Source organism: Apteryx rowi, unplaced genomic scaffold (genome assembly GCF_003343035.1).
Source record: "Apteryx rowi isolate R43461 unplaced genomic scaffold, aptRow1 scaffold_807, whole genome shotgun sequence".
Classification (NCBI taxonomy): Eukaryota; Metazoa; Chordata; class Aves; order Apterygiformes; family Apterygidae; genus Apteryx; species Apteryx rowi.
The window spans coordinates 97389-110355 of record NW_020451102.1 but is presented as its reverse complement, the minus strand read 5'-3'; the positions used below and the strand labels follow the sequence as shown (position 1 = coordinate 110355).

Genomic DNA, 12967 nt, shown 5'->3' with positions numbered 1-12967 from the left:
GGGCGCCGTTGCACGGGGCGTGCACGGGCGCCGGCCGCCCATGCACAGGTGCGCGGCTGCAGGCCCCGCTACGCGTGTTTGCGGGCGTGCAACTTGCCCACGGTCGTGAATGTGCAGCCCGGGCACGCAGGGGCTGTGTGAGCGTGCAGCGCGTGCATGGGCACATGCGTGAGTGTGTGCGTGCATGGAGCTGTGCACAGTTGTGTGCGTGTGCACATGCACACACTAATGTTGGGGGGGGTGCCTACAGCCAAAGACATGCATGTGGGCACGGAGGGCATGCACAGGTGCACAGGCAAGCATGCTTGCAYGTGCACCTGTGCAGAGGTGCATGGATGTGCAGCAGTGCATGGGTGTGTGACTATGTACATGTGTGCATCAGTGTGCTGGGGGAATATGCACAGCCTGTGTAAAAACGTCTTTGTGCGTGCAAATCCCGTGCAGGTGTGCACGTGCAGCGTGGCTGGGTATGTGCGCAAGTCACAGCTTGAGCACAGATGTGTTTGTGTGCACACAGCTCATGCATGGGTGTGTGCAGACCTTATATAGGGCTGTATGTCTGCATGTGCCCCCATGCATATAGGAGGTGGCTGCCCATGTAACCCTTGCACAGATGTGAGCACATTTGCATGTCATACAGTGGTATGTTTAAGAGTGTGTGCTTGTATCTCATGCATGGCTACGTGTAGGACTGCAGATGTGCATGCAACTTGTGCATGAGCACATGTACATGTGTGTGTGTGTGTCTGTGCAAGCATGCATGTGTTCAAGAGTGCAACTCACCCGCAGTTGTGCGGAGTTTTTCCCCTGCACCACACGCATTGGCACATGTATGCAACTCATGCACAGGTGCACACACACATGCATGATCTGTGTCCTGGACCATACACACATATGTGCACACATGCAGCTTGTGCATGGGGCTTGTGTATGTGTGTATGGGTATGTCTGTGTGTGCACCTCTTGCCGAGATGCCTGTGTTCACATACAAATCGTGCACTGGCATGTCTGCAAGGGGTGCTATGAGTGCAAGGGCATGTGCAGCCCAGGCACGCATGTATGCATGTGTGTGTGTACATGCAACCAGCACCGGGGGCTGTGTGTACATGCAGCCAATGCATAAGGGCATGTGCAACCTGTGTACAGGGTGTTGCATGTACAGTGCAGGTCAGCTGTGCCTGGCACGTGGTCCAGATGCAGGCGCCTGGATGGCAGTCAGCAGGGAGGCCCTGCAACCTGAGCTGAGCACCCTGAGGTTTCCCTTGTGCCCAGGTCCAGCTGGCCTAGCAGCGGGATGAGGAGGAGGACGGCGGCGTGCTGGACGCTGATGCTGCTCGCCGCTACTTTCTGCGACATCGTGGCTGGAAAGGGCGGGCGCGGCGGTGCCCGGGGGGCAGCGCGCGGCAGCGCCCGGGGGGCCTCCCGCGTCCGGGTGAAGGCGGCCCCCCGCTACGGCTCGGCCGGCACAGCCCTACGGGTGGCGGGGGCGGCCGCGGCAGGCGCCGCAGCCGGCGTGGTGGCGGGGGCCGCCCTGCGCAGGGCGAGGCTCCCAGGGGAGCTCGACGTGGACAATGGCGCCGACTACGGGGATGCCAATCGGACAGCCGCCGCCAGCTCATGGACGTCGGCTGCCCAAGCCTGGGACTCTTCGGGCTGGGCCGCATCCTGGCTCTGCCCGCTTGCTGCCTTCCTCCACCTCTGACAGGCCCCGCTCCTCACCCTGCCCGGCACAGCCCGCGGCTTGACCCCAACCCTCAGAAACCCCACAGCCATTTCGGGGGCCCTAACCGTGCCCGGTCCAGCTCTCCCTGTTTTGGGATGTTGTGAGGGCAGGAAGCCCCATAGGGCTGAGGGGCAGGCCACGTACGCGGGCCATCGGCGGCTTGAAGGACCGCGCCGCCCACCTGTGGAGCCAGCGTTGCCCACGTCCCAACCTGGCACTCGCTGTTCCCACCCCCAGCCCGTCCCCCACGATTGGGGAGGTGCCCCCGCCCTGGGGCAGGACCCCAYGGGAAGCCTCGGGCTCACCGTGTGCCCCTCCACAGCCTCCCCGTGCGTCTGCAGCTGTGCCAAACCCTGCCACCTCGGGCACTCCGTTTGTACCACTCCTTTGTACGCGGGTTTATAAACGTTTTGACGATGACGACGTGGCAATAAAGCTGGGCAGAAAGTACGTGTGGTTGAATGTGGACTGAGTGAGGACGGGCAGGGAGGTAGGACCCTCAGAGGACTCTGGCACAAACTTTTTTAGCAGCCTCAAACCCATGTACTTGGGTCACAGTGGTTTCATTTAGGGCTGAAGGTCTCTAGCTAGAGGCCCAAGGCTAGGATGGGGTCTCCTACCTGCAGCACCTCAGCATTAACTCACCCCCCAGGTGGGGAATGAGAGGAAACGGTCTCCAAAAAGGTTTTGGCCCTACTGGAGGCAGCACCCTCTCCCTTTCTTTTCTTACCAACACTCAGGCCCTCCTGGATGGCCGCTGTAGTCCCCAAGAGAAGCGGCTGGGGTCCCCTTGCCCCCCTGCACAGTGACAGTGAGGGCAGTGATCACAGCACAGTCTTACCCCCTCTGCAATCAGGTATGCTTTGTCCCCTTGCCTCGGTCTGGGGTTGAAATGAGACTTCCAGCTCAGGTGACGGGCTGAGGCACAGTGGCAGAAACGCAGAGCTCCCACTCACCATCTGCTCTCCCTTGCCCCGCGCCACAGCCAGGCACGAACCACCGCGGAGGCAGAGACTGGAGAAGCCACTTTAATCACACACCACAGCTTGGGTGCAAAAAGCTCCAGGCTGAGACGCCAACTCCACGTGGCCTCAGCGCTGTGTGGGAGACAACGGGGCTCATACGCGAACAGCCCTGCTCACACGGGAGCGGGGCTCGGTGTTCGGACAGTCCTGTGCCACGCGGCGCGCAGGGCTAAAGGCAGTCCCCACAGCAGCATGACTTTTTGGGAGGAGAGGGATGCCCAGCCACCTTCAGAGTTTGCCAGGAGCTTCTTGTGTCATCGTTTCTGGGACACACAGTGTCTCCCTCTGCGAGCCCACGCACAGGCCCTCTCCCACATGGGGCAGCAGGGCTCAGTCCAGTGTCACCCTGCCCAAATGTCCTGCCCGGAAAGCCCGTATGAACTCGTAGGCAGCGGCCGAGTAGTCCAGCGTCGTCACGTTGACATTCCCTAGGGGAGGCAGTGGTGGATGTGAAGGAAGGCGCCAGATGCTCCGGCTAGCTCTCTGCCCGGCCAACCAAGCCTGGAGCCGAGCAATCCCGAAAGGACCGGGAGTACGGCCTGTGCACCCCACGCCGCTCCGCATCACTGGGACTGAGGTACCTCCCTCCCAACACACACACGGAGCTGCCCTAAAAGCCCCCGCACACTCACCTGTGCCTGTGAGCACCTTCACCTTCCGCGTCTTGCCCAGGGTCAGTGCCACGTGCTTGAGCACACGCTCGATGTCATCACAGGCCTCAGCTAGCCCATAGCGCTGCACGTACCTGTAGGAGGGACACGGCTTCCACCCAACCCTGGCACATGGCCAGACCTTGATGGCACCAGGCAAAAACAGCTCCAGTATCACTTTTTTTTTCCACCGCCCCTTTCCTGGAGGACATTTCTCCACCACCCACTTCAAAGCTGCTCTTCCTGTGGAAGCAGGCACTAAAAGTAGCTCCTCTGCTGTCCTCCATCCTAGCCTCTGTACTTGTGTGGGCTGGGGGAAGAACAGGACAGGGCTGGGATGCTGCATCCGCCAGTGCTCCAGGATGAACTTCTGTGGCATCTCCTGCCCCCCCAGGGACACAGGCAGGCTGGGAAAAAGCACCCCTGTGCCAGGGGAAGCAACACACAGGAGGGCTCCTCTCCAGTCCCTCCACCATGCTCACCTGAACTGCTGATGCTTGTTCAGCGTGTACAGCAGGTAATCGGCCATGATGTCCTCCCCCACCAGGTGGTCACGGATGGCTCCTGGAAAAGACAGGTAAACCCCAGCTCTCTCAGCCTCAGGCATGCTGATATCACTCCAGCTAGGCTTTACTCTGAAGCACTCATGCTCTGAGACCTGGCCAAGCTGCAGTCCATCTCTCCCCGAGGTCTGTGTGGGCATCTATGGACACCAAGCCACGTGCAAAGCTCAAGGCCTGCAAGCAGAGCCCTAGCAGCAGCAGCGCACACTAGCCTAGAAGATATTAAGGCCTGCAAGTGGCAGCCTCCTGCACTGAGGTGGAGTCACAACCCAGCCCCAGGCCCAGCTGAGGGTTCAAAGCCACATTCACAAGCTCCAGAGTATCATCCAGGACTGCTCCTCCCACCCAGTCCTGCGGCTAGAGCCAGCTCAGGTGCAAAGTCCACCTCACCACACAGCGCCAGCTTCATGCCCATCTCCACATCCTCCAGCTTCGGGGGCAGCACTCCAGGCGTGTCCACCAGGTATATCAAGGGCTTCTCACAAACCTGGGACAGGGAAAGGCAGGACTGTTAGGAAGCTGCAGGGATCTGTGGCCGAATAACTTGGCACCATGAGACTCAGGCACAGGTGGTGGCATTGCCAACAAGCAAGGTGTTGAGCCCTTTATTGAGATCTTGCTGCAAAGGCGACTTGGGTAACACCAAACAGACCAGCTTGGATTACGTGTCTCCTGAGATTTTCTAGAGTTATTGTGAAAGAGGCAGAGTTTAGCCAAAAGAAGCTGCCTTCAAAAGCAATCCTTGGCAGAGCAGAAGCCAGGAGAATGCCAGATCCCACCAGGCCCTTCCACACATCATTGCTGGAGACTGCCAGCCTGCGACAGATCAGATCAGAGCTGATTCTGCAGGAACAGAGTATCAGGACCAAAGGTGCCAGCCGCCAGAGACCTGCCCATCCCCATCAGTACGGTCCCAGCCCTCCCATATGTGGTAACACAGACACAGAGGCCCTTTCCCAACGCCAGCACTGACCCAGCCAGCTGGGCCTGAAGGACCATACCTGGATTCTGGTCAGCACCGCCTTGGTGATGCCTGGCTCACCACCAACCGCAGTGGCCTTCCCTTTAGTGAAATGAGAGAGAGAGTCAGAGAACCAAGCGATGCTCTGCCCCCACCTCCTGCTCCATGACTCAGAAGCAGCCCGAAGCCTCTTTACAGCCGTGCCAGCTGCTCCTTCCCAAGTCGGGGACCCGCAGAAAATACCCTTTTTGAGGTGCAGCCTTCGCAGGGAATTGATGAGTGATGACTTGCCCATGTTCGGCACACCAATCACCATGATGCAGTACTCCACGTTCTGGAAGCAAGGAGGACATGTGCAGGGACCAGCCAGTCACCAACCATCCACCCCAGGAGCCAGGACTGATGAGCAGTCACAACAGTGATCAGGAGAAAACACCAAGCTTTTGCCTGTGTTTCCAGCATAAACGCAGCAGATTTCCACTTTTTAACTCCAAAAAGAGTAGAATATGTCCTGCAAACTCCAGCCCTGATTCCCTGATCACCTGCTTGTCAGGTACCAGCTCTGCCCCTCGGATGCCACACTGAGACCTCAGGCCCAGAGCAACATACACACACGCTTGCAATCTCACTGCTGCTCCTCACCTCAGCTCTCTGATAGCRTGGGCTGTTGCTAACCAGCTTGGCAACCAGGGGAACAATCTGCAAACAAACAGGGAGAAGAACGGGAATTGTACACAGCACTTTGACCAAGCTGCAAATGAAGAACACTCTGAACCAGCTGGCAACATAAGTCGTATGTCACCTTCCCCACAGTGGAGCACACAGACTTCTCTGTGGAACATATGTCCTGGGGATTGGCTTGCAGCCCTCGGGTGCTGGCAGGAAGGAGCACAGCAGGGCCTGGGGCTGCTGGCACATTACCTTCCTGACGTTGCCATCCCGCTGGCAGTCAGTGAAGACGACATTTGAGCACCCCTCCTGCTTCAGCTGCTCCAAGACTTTCTAAAGGGATGGACATAGGCATTGCTGGCATGCTCTTGCAGCAGCCCCACAGGGTTGCTGCCAGCCAGCACTGACCCAGTAACCCTGTGCTCACCGGCTGCTGATGGGGGTCAGCTAAGTCCATCTTGTTCAGCACCAGGATGTGCGGGCGGATGCCGAGCGCCTCCTGCAGCATGGGGTTACGACCCGACAGCGGGATGTGAGTGCCGATAAGGAAAGCAACCGCATGCTGATGTAGGAATGGGCGTAAGGGGCAAGAGATGAGCTAAAAGGAACAAACAGGGAAGCAGCTGGGGGTGGAGAGGATAAGGGGCTGATAAAGAGTGGGAGAGGGGTAGGGGGCTGAGACGTGGGTGAATACAGAATCACTGCAGGGGGGTTGAAGAGGGCGAGCTGTTCGGGTCCCAGCTTATATCTCTGCTCTTGTTGCCCCGAGAGAGGGCACCGCAGGCCCGGGGGGGAGGGGGGGGCACAGACGGAGCGGGAGTGGCGGGGGGAAGTGCCGGGGTAAACGGGTGCTCAGGGGGGCCGTGCCGGAGGATATGCGGGCGTCGTGCACCTCGATGAGGCAGTCGGCGCGGCGCAGGGCGCCCCGCATCTGCCGCAGCCCTGCAACACAGCGCAGGGTGAGCGCGGCGGCGGCGGCGGGGGGGCAGCCCGCGGCGGCGGGCCGGCGCCCTCACCTTTGGCCATGTGCCCCGGGAACCAGGAGGCCACGTCGCGACCGCCGAAGTCGAAGCGGCTCCGGCAGCTGCCCGGCCCGGCCGCGGGCCCGGCCGCAGCCCGCAGCGCCGCCGCCCACCGCCGCATGGCGCCGCCGCTTCCGCCGCCGCTTCCGCTGCGTCACCTCCGGGCCGCCTGACGCACGGCGCGCAGGCGCGCGGAGCCGAGCCACGTGACGCCGGCGCAGCCACGGGGAGGGGACTGTGACGCAGCGCGCACGCTCAGGGGGCGGAGCCGCGCCGGGCCGAGAGGCTGCGGCCGCTGGGGAGGTAGGAGCGGCGCCGGCTGCCGGGAGGGGGGAGCGGGGAGCGGGGGCGGGGTCAAACTGCAGAGCGGGGCGGGGCAGCGCCGGCAGGGAGGAGCCAATCAGCGGGGGGCGCGGCTAGGCCCCAGGTCAGCCGGGGGGGAGGCTGGTTGGGGGGCGGCGAGGGGCGGGGCTTACTCTGGGTGTGGGCCAGTCAGCAGGGGGCGTGCTTAGGCCCCCCCCCCCGGGCTGATGGGGCAGGGCGGGGCTTACCCCAGGGGAGGGGCCAATCCACTGGGGGGAGGGCTGAAGGGGAGGGGCATGCTGCATAGGGCACAGCAATGGGGGTGGTGGTGCCCCACTGGGGCCTGACCCACTTCTCCTCCCTAGGGCCATGGCAGACCCACGGCCTGTGGGGCCCACGGGACATACGTCCACCGCCCCAGGCACCGCCGGGGTCCCACCGCCAGGGCCTGGCCCCACCATGCCCCCCGCGGGGCCCAGCACCCACCCCACCACCGGGCCCAGCACCCACCCCACCACTGGACCTGGCACCCGCCTTGCCACGGGGCCTGGCACACACCCCACGGCGGAGCCCGGCACGCACCCCACCACGGGACCTGGCACCCACCCTGCCACTGGCCCGGGCACGGTGAGCGCTCCGCTGGACGACGTGCGCTACATGATCGCCAGCACCAACTGGTACTAGCAGTGCTGCACAGCCCCGTGCCGTAGCCCCTTCCCTGCAGGGGAAGCGCGGGGGCATCTCGGCATGCAAGCACTGTGGAGAGCTCCTTTGGAGAGGCCTTGCTTGAGTGTCCCATGCATCCCGGGGGGAAACAAGGTGGTGTGTGACCCCAGCGAGCTTCTGCGTCTGATCGCCCATGGGGGCAGTTTCTCCTTTGCAGGACAGCCCCGTAATGGAGCTGTTTTGGTTCAATAAAAGCACGCTATCCTGGGATTTCTTGGAGCTGGTTATCTCCTGATTGGCACAAAACATGCTGGTGTGCACCATGTCATACAGCGTGCCTGCTAGGGCACCGTTCTGGTGTGTGGAGGAGCTGAGCCATTCAGTGCAGTGCCTCCTGAAATCTCCGAGTCTCCATGTCCTTGAGTTAGGGTCATGGCTTGGGAGAGCAATTATCGGGGGAAAGCTGTGGCCTGCCCACACCAACAAAGTTGGGTAGGGACAAGCATCCTGCGTGAGGTCGGTGCCATGAGCGTGTTCCACAGATGCTGAGACAGGTTTAATCCTGCTTTTCATGAAGGCAGGCTGAGCCTTCCCCTACTCAGCCCTGAATTGCCCTTCTGGCACTTCTTGCATCATTTGGATGTGTGCAAGTGAGGCCACATGGGCAGAGGGACCCCATGAGGTGGGAGGAATGGACCAGTGGTCCCCTGTATCCCCAAGATTAGGCAGAAAAGGGAGAGCTGCAAACACAGGTCTCTAAAATAAGGATTTATTCTCCCCTTCTGAGTGTGTTTGTGCCACTTGCCAGTCCCTGAGGTCCCACATCAGAGTCAGGGAGTGGGGCAGGGCGGCTCAGTGGCCCCGTAGAGGTCATTGAGGCGCTCAGCCTCCCGCCAGCCCGAAAGCAGGGCCCCATGTGTGGTCGAGTAGAAGGTGCGGTGCGTGGCCTCACCAGCGAAGAGGACCTGCAGCGGCTGCGACAAGGTGGGATGGAGAGCACCGGAGCTAGAGGTGAGTTTTGGGACCCGCGGCCACCTGCCTGCCAACCTCCCCGATCCCGGTGGAGAGGTGAGGTTGGTCGTACCGCTTGTGCTAAAATGACCCCAAGAGGCCCATAGGCCTTGTCTCTCTACAGTCTGGCATGGGGGGATGCCCTCTCTGCACCCATACCCCTGTAAGAGAGACCAAGGAGCAGGCACACGAGGTTTCTCCCCCAAGCCTGTAGGCAGGGCTAAAGTCTCAGAGAAATACCCTATGCTTCGAGGATGCTGGAAAGTGGTTGGTGGGTTAGAGGGAGCTAGAGGTCCCTACATTTCATGTGGGATGGGGTACCCCCCCTCCCATGGAGCTCAGTGGAAAGAGCTAAGGAGCATGGAGTTTGTTGGCAACCTGAGCAGCAGGGACCTCCAAACTGAGGGAGACTGGGAGAATGCCATCTCCCCTGCCCCTCGCTCTCAAGTCCTGACCCCCAAGTCCTAGAGCACCCTGTTCCTGCCCATGCGTGTTTGGCCCTATGTGTGTCCTGCCAGCCAGAGGAGTGGGGATGGGGCAGGCATCCAGTGGGCCCTGCTCCCCATGCATCCACACCACGGCCACTGCGTCCCACAGCCAAGCGCTCGCTCAAAGCAATYACCCTGGGGTCAGACGCATCCTCAGGCAGGGGCTGAGCCAGCACATCGATGTCTTCCCCTGAGCTGCCAATGGCCACGTAGCTGTATGAGCCTCGGGTGTAGGGAGCGCTGTGCCACCGGGATCTGAGTATGCTCCTGGGAGCAGGCAGTTGCGGGTTCCCTGGACCACATGGACACAGAGGTGAGACCTGGTCACCAAGCAGGAGTCCCTAGCCATTGGGCCTTAGAGCTCCCCAATGCCAGGCCAGGAAGGCTTTCTCCTGGCCCTGACGCATCCTGGATCTCGTATTCAAAAGCAGTTGGTAATTTTGGTTATGATTCAGCTTGTCCCCAGAAATCCCAGCTCACATTTTCATTGGGATGACAGGAGGGACACAGCAGGCTGTCTGCCCAGGGCATGGACACCACAGAAACCTATGCACATTATGTCCCCTGAGACAACTTTCCTTCTGCCTCAGAGGCTGAGAGAGGCTCTTGTACGGAGGTTTTGGGGAACCCCAATCCTTTGGAGTGGGCAGACATGCAACCTCCCTGACCCTGTTGGCACCCAGCCACCAAAGCAGCTGTCATGTAGGTGGGACAGGAGGTACCTGTCAGCGTACGAAGGACACGTGTCAAGGTACTGAGAACTTCTGCATCACTTAGGGTCTCCATGTACTCCGACTCCTTCCCAGCAATGAAGCCACAAAGGACATGCCCATACCTAGGAAGGAAAAGAGAGGTCTCATCAAGCTAGTGGGAGATTCAGCTGTCTGCATACAGAGAAGGGCCAGAGGACTCTTGCCAAGCAGAGAACAAGGCCAGTGGCATTGCCGCCCTCCCACCCTGCTTGTCAGCGTGCAGCTGTGTAGGCAAGAACCAAAGGGAACAGATTCCCTCCCTTACAAAGCCTCTGGAAACATCACTTTTCCCTCTCTGCCACAGGCCAGGAGTGACAGTGACCCAGTACTGGCTTTACGCTACAGACAGCACCCAATACTTATGCACGTTGCCCTGAAGATGCCAAAACCCTGAGCTGCAATGCCTTCGCTGTCTGCAGACTCAGGAAGACAACACTGTAAGTAACACTGAAAGTAACTGGGTGACCTTGAGGACTAGCAGCCAGGTTCTTCAGGATGCAAAAATCTTACAGCACAATGCACTGCTCTGCTGCAGGCCCAGACAACCCTCCCCCTCAAGCATGGCAGGTACCAGGCCCTGCAAGCTGGGAAGGAGGCCTTTCTCCCGGATAAACACAGGTGCCATATCAAGAAGAACCAGCTGAAACACACGACCACGTACTGTTCTGGTGGTTGGATAACCACAAAGCCGATGAGCTTCTTGAACCAGTTGGCCTCCAGGTCAGTGCTAGGCTCTGCAAGAGGTGACTCGTCCTCCCACACCACTTCAAGGAGCTGATAATCTGGGTCCCAGAACGGCTGCTCAAACTCCAGGAAGATCTTGTTGTTGGTGCCAAAACCCAGGCAGCGAATGGCTTCTGCTTTCCGTTCAGGCAGAGGAGGCTGAAAAAAGTCCTGGTGGCGTTCTTTGAGGAAACCTACAGACAGAAAACCGTGCGGCTCCTTCCACTGTGGCACCTGGCGTCTGACACGGCATGGCACAGCCCATTTCCCAAGCCCGTTTTGAGCCCAGGGCTGTGATGGAGAAGTGTGAGATGAAGCATCCGTCAGCCCGAGGACAAAAGTTCAAGAGCTTGCCTCCCATGTGTGCTTATCCAGCCCCACTCCTGGGGTTTCTTTATCACTGCCCTGATCCTTGTATCCCTAGTCCTGCCTCTGACAATGGAAATGGGGATCTTTGTGTCACTGGAAGTCTGGTGATGCAGCAATCTGGGAGGGGACTGGGGCTCCAAACTGTCTGGGTTTTGCTCAAGTCCAAGAGGCTTTCTCTTCCCCATGGTCCCTTGGTGGAAAAGGGGAGGTTGGGCAGGGACTTGGGCTGATCTTCTCCTGCTCCAAGCTGTAAGAAAACCGCTCCTGTGATGCTGGCCAACAGCACAGGATGGGAATATCTTCTTGTAACCTCATGGCCCTTTGCCATGRCAAACCAGGCCAGTCATAGCAAGAGGTAAGTGGGATAGAGACCAGGCAACGGTGGGAGAAACAGGGAAGGGGAACAGGGGTCTCACCTAGGGGGACGGTGACAATGACGTGATCAGCAAGGAAGGAGTCGCCATCCTCACACTCCACCCGGACAGGGAACTCCTTCTCCATGTCCCCATCCTCACGGAAGGACCCTTGCCACGAGATGGTCCTCACTGGCTTGTTGAGTAAGACGGTGCCCTTGGGCAGAGCTGACAGCATGCGATCAGGGAGGCTGCTGTAGCCACTGGAGGAGAAGACACAGTACTTGGCTCAGTACAGGGCACTGGGAGAGATGTTTCTTCTCCCCTTAGACCCCCTTGCTTTGGGCAATTCCCTACAGGACATGCTGCAGCCCTGCTGAGATGTTCCCAGAACAACCCTCCTGCTCTCACAGGGGATGGATGCCTGAGTGCCATGCTTGCCCACCCATGCAAAGTCAAGAGAAAGGAAGTCTTTCTCCTTCCACACTCACCCTGGGAAGGTGCAGTCGAGGCCGGGCAGTGTGGTGTACTCCCTGAAGGGCCCCAGGGCCACCAGATCCATGCTGTGGGTCCCACTGATGCAGCACTCCAGCTTGAAGCAGGCGTTGAGGATGGCCAGCCGGAGCTGCTTGGTGTTCTCGTCCCCTTCCCAGGTGGGGGCCAGCCGGGCAATCTCTGCCCRGAGGTACTGGCCCACACTTGGAGCAGGGAGCCCATCAGCATGGAGGAAGACGCGGGTGGAGTCAAGCAGGTCGGAGAAGATGGCACGGGTGCTGTTCACCAGCTCGGGGCTCAGCACCTTCCCCGAGCTGCCGTAGGTGACAGAGGGCAGGAGCGGGTGCCCTCCGGCCTCTACCTGCTGGTTCTCCTCCTCAGCAGCGCTGGGGCCCAGCAGGCCATAGCGGGAGGCCAGGCGGAAGACGGGGTTCCCCTCTGATGGCCCGTGGATCCAGTGTGCCCCCAGCTCTGCCAGCCCCGAACCTGGGAGAGGGGCAGGGTCACCCCAAGACCTACATGGGTGGTGGGATCGCAGGCATAGCCTGGTCCGGTTCAGCCCCATCCCCTGCCTTAGCACCCGCTTCGGCCCAGTCCAGACCAACCCTTTACTGGAGCAGCAGGAGCACAACCACAGCCCGGCCTGGGTTGGCCCCATCCCCTCCAAAGTGGCTGGGGCCGAGGGATCGGATCTCACCCACTTCAGCCGCATCCCTTCCTTATCCTGTGACCAGATGCCACCCACAGCCCGGTCCAGTTTGGTCCCTACCAAAGCAGTAGGATCAGCCCCCCCCACCCCCAAAACCCCAGGTCCGGTGTGCTCAGGCCTGGCCCCTACCAAAGCAAGGGGGGACCAGGCGCACCCCCGATCTGATCCCTGGGGCAGCCCCGGTGCAGATACCCCCTCCCCAGCCCAGCCGGCCCCGATCCTTGGGGCAGCCCTGGTGCAGACACCATCTCCCCAGCCCAGCCAGCCCTGATCCCCTGGGAAGCCGTGTGTCCAGCGCCGCCCCCTCCCCTCGCCGGCGGGCTTGCTGCCCTGGGAAGCCCCACTCCGCCATCCCGGCGGTGCCGGGGGAAGCCGTGGCGGTGGCGGCCGTACCAAAGGGGCGGGTGCAGATGCGGCCGCCGGCGCGGGCCCTGGCCTCCAGCAGGTGGAGGTGGCCGGCGGCGCGGAGCCGCTGCGCCGCCCCC

The 12967-nt window shown here is 60.6% G+C and overlaps 3 protein-coding genes and 1 long non-coding RNA gene across 9 annotated transcripts; 2 read left to right on the top strand and 2 right to left on the bottom strand.

The window, feature by feature from the left end:
- The first annotated feature begins 1085 nt into the window (after positions 1-1085).
- SPRN (shadow of prion protein) lies at positions 1086-2158 on the top strand. The gene has a single exon (XM_026089286.1). The coding sequence runs from the start codon at positions 1295-1297 to the stop codon at positions 1700-1702; it is 408 nt and encodes a 135-aa protein (XP_025945071.1). The 5' UTR covers positions 1086-1294; the 3' UTR covers positions 1703-2158.
- A 575-nt stretch (positions 2159-2733) lies between these two features.
- On the bottom strand, positions 2734-6734 carry MTG1 (mitochondrial ribosome associated GTPase 1). 6 transcript variants are annotated; one of them, XM_026089288.1, is made up of 11 exons: positions 6608-6734; positions 6469-6533; positions 6019-6123; positions 5844-5924; positions 5565-5621; positions 5166-5256; positions 4963-5024; positions 4352-4448; positions 3881-3962; positions 3381-3493; positions 2734-3176 (listed from the first exon to the last, which is right to left on the bottom strand). In XM_026089288.1, exons 1-11 carry the CDS (start codon positions 6732-6734, stop codon positions 3079-3081), a joined length of 978 nt encoding a protein of 325 aa, XP_025945073.1. In that variant the 3' UTR covers positions 2734-3078. The 6 variants fall into 6 exon arrangements, 5 of the variants coding, with proteins under 5 accessions (XP_025945073.1, XP_025945072.1, XP_025945075.1 ...); XM_026089287.1 differs by having other exon boundaries at positions 4963-5256; XM_026089290.1 differs by lacking the exon at positions 2734-3176 and having other exon boundaries at positions 3402-3493; positions 4347-4448; positions 4963-5256.
- A 76-nt stretch (positions 6735-6810) lies between these two features.
- LOC112977222 lies at positions 6811-7852 on the top strand. Its single transcript, XR_003257356.1, has 2 exons — positions 6811-6916; positions 7282-7852. It is a non-coding gene; the product is annotated as an uncharacterized LOC112977222 (long non-coding RNA).
- A 483-nt stretch (positions 7853-8335) lies between these two features.
- On the bottom strand, positions 8336-12524 carry PAOX (polyamine oxidase). The gene is made up of 6 exons (XM_026089281.1): positions 11770-12524; positions 11342-11541; positions 10495-10750; positions 9804-9916; positions 9216-9373; positions 8336-8556 (listed from the first exon to the last, which is right to left on the bottom strand). The coding sequence occupies exons 1-6, from the start codon at positions 12483-12485 to the stop codon at positions 8413-8415; spliced, it is 1587 nt and encodes a 528-aa protein (XP_025945066.1). The 5' UTR covers positions 12486-12524; the 3' UTR covers positions 8336-8412.
- Between the last annotated feature and the right edge of the window lie 443 nt (positions 12525-12967).

What these genes read in the sequence shown, in the direction of transcription:
- SPRN (XM_026089286.1), top strand. Translation starts at nt 1,295, where the DNA reads ATGAGGAGGAGGACGGCGGCGTGCTGGACGCTGATGCTGCTCGCCGCT.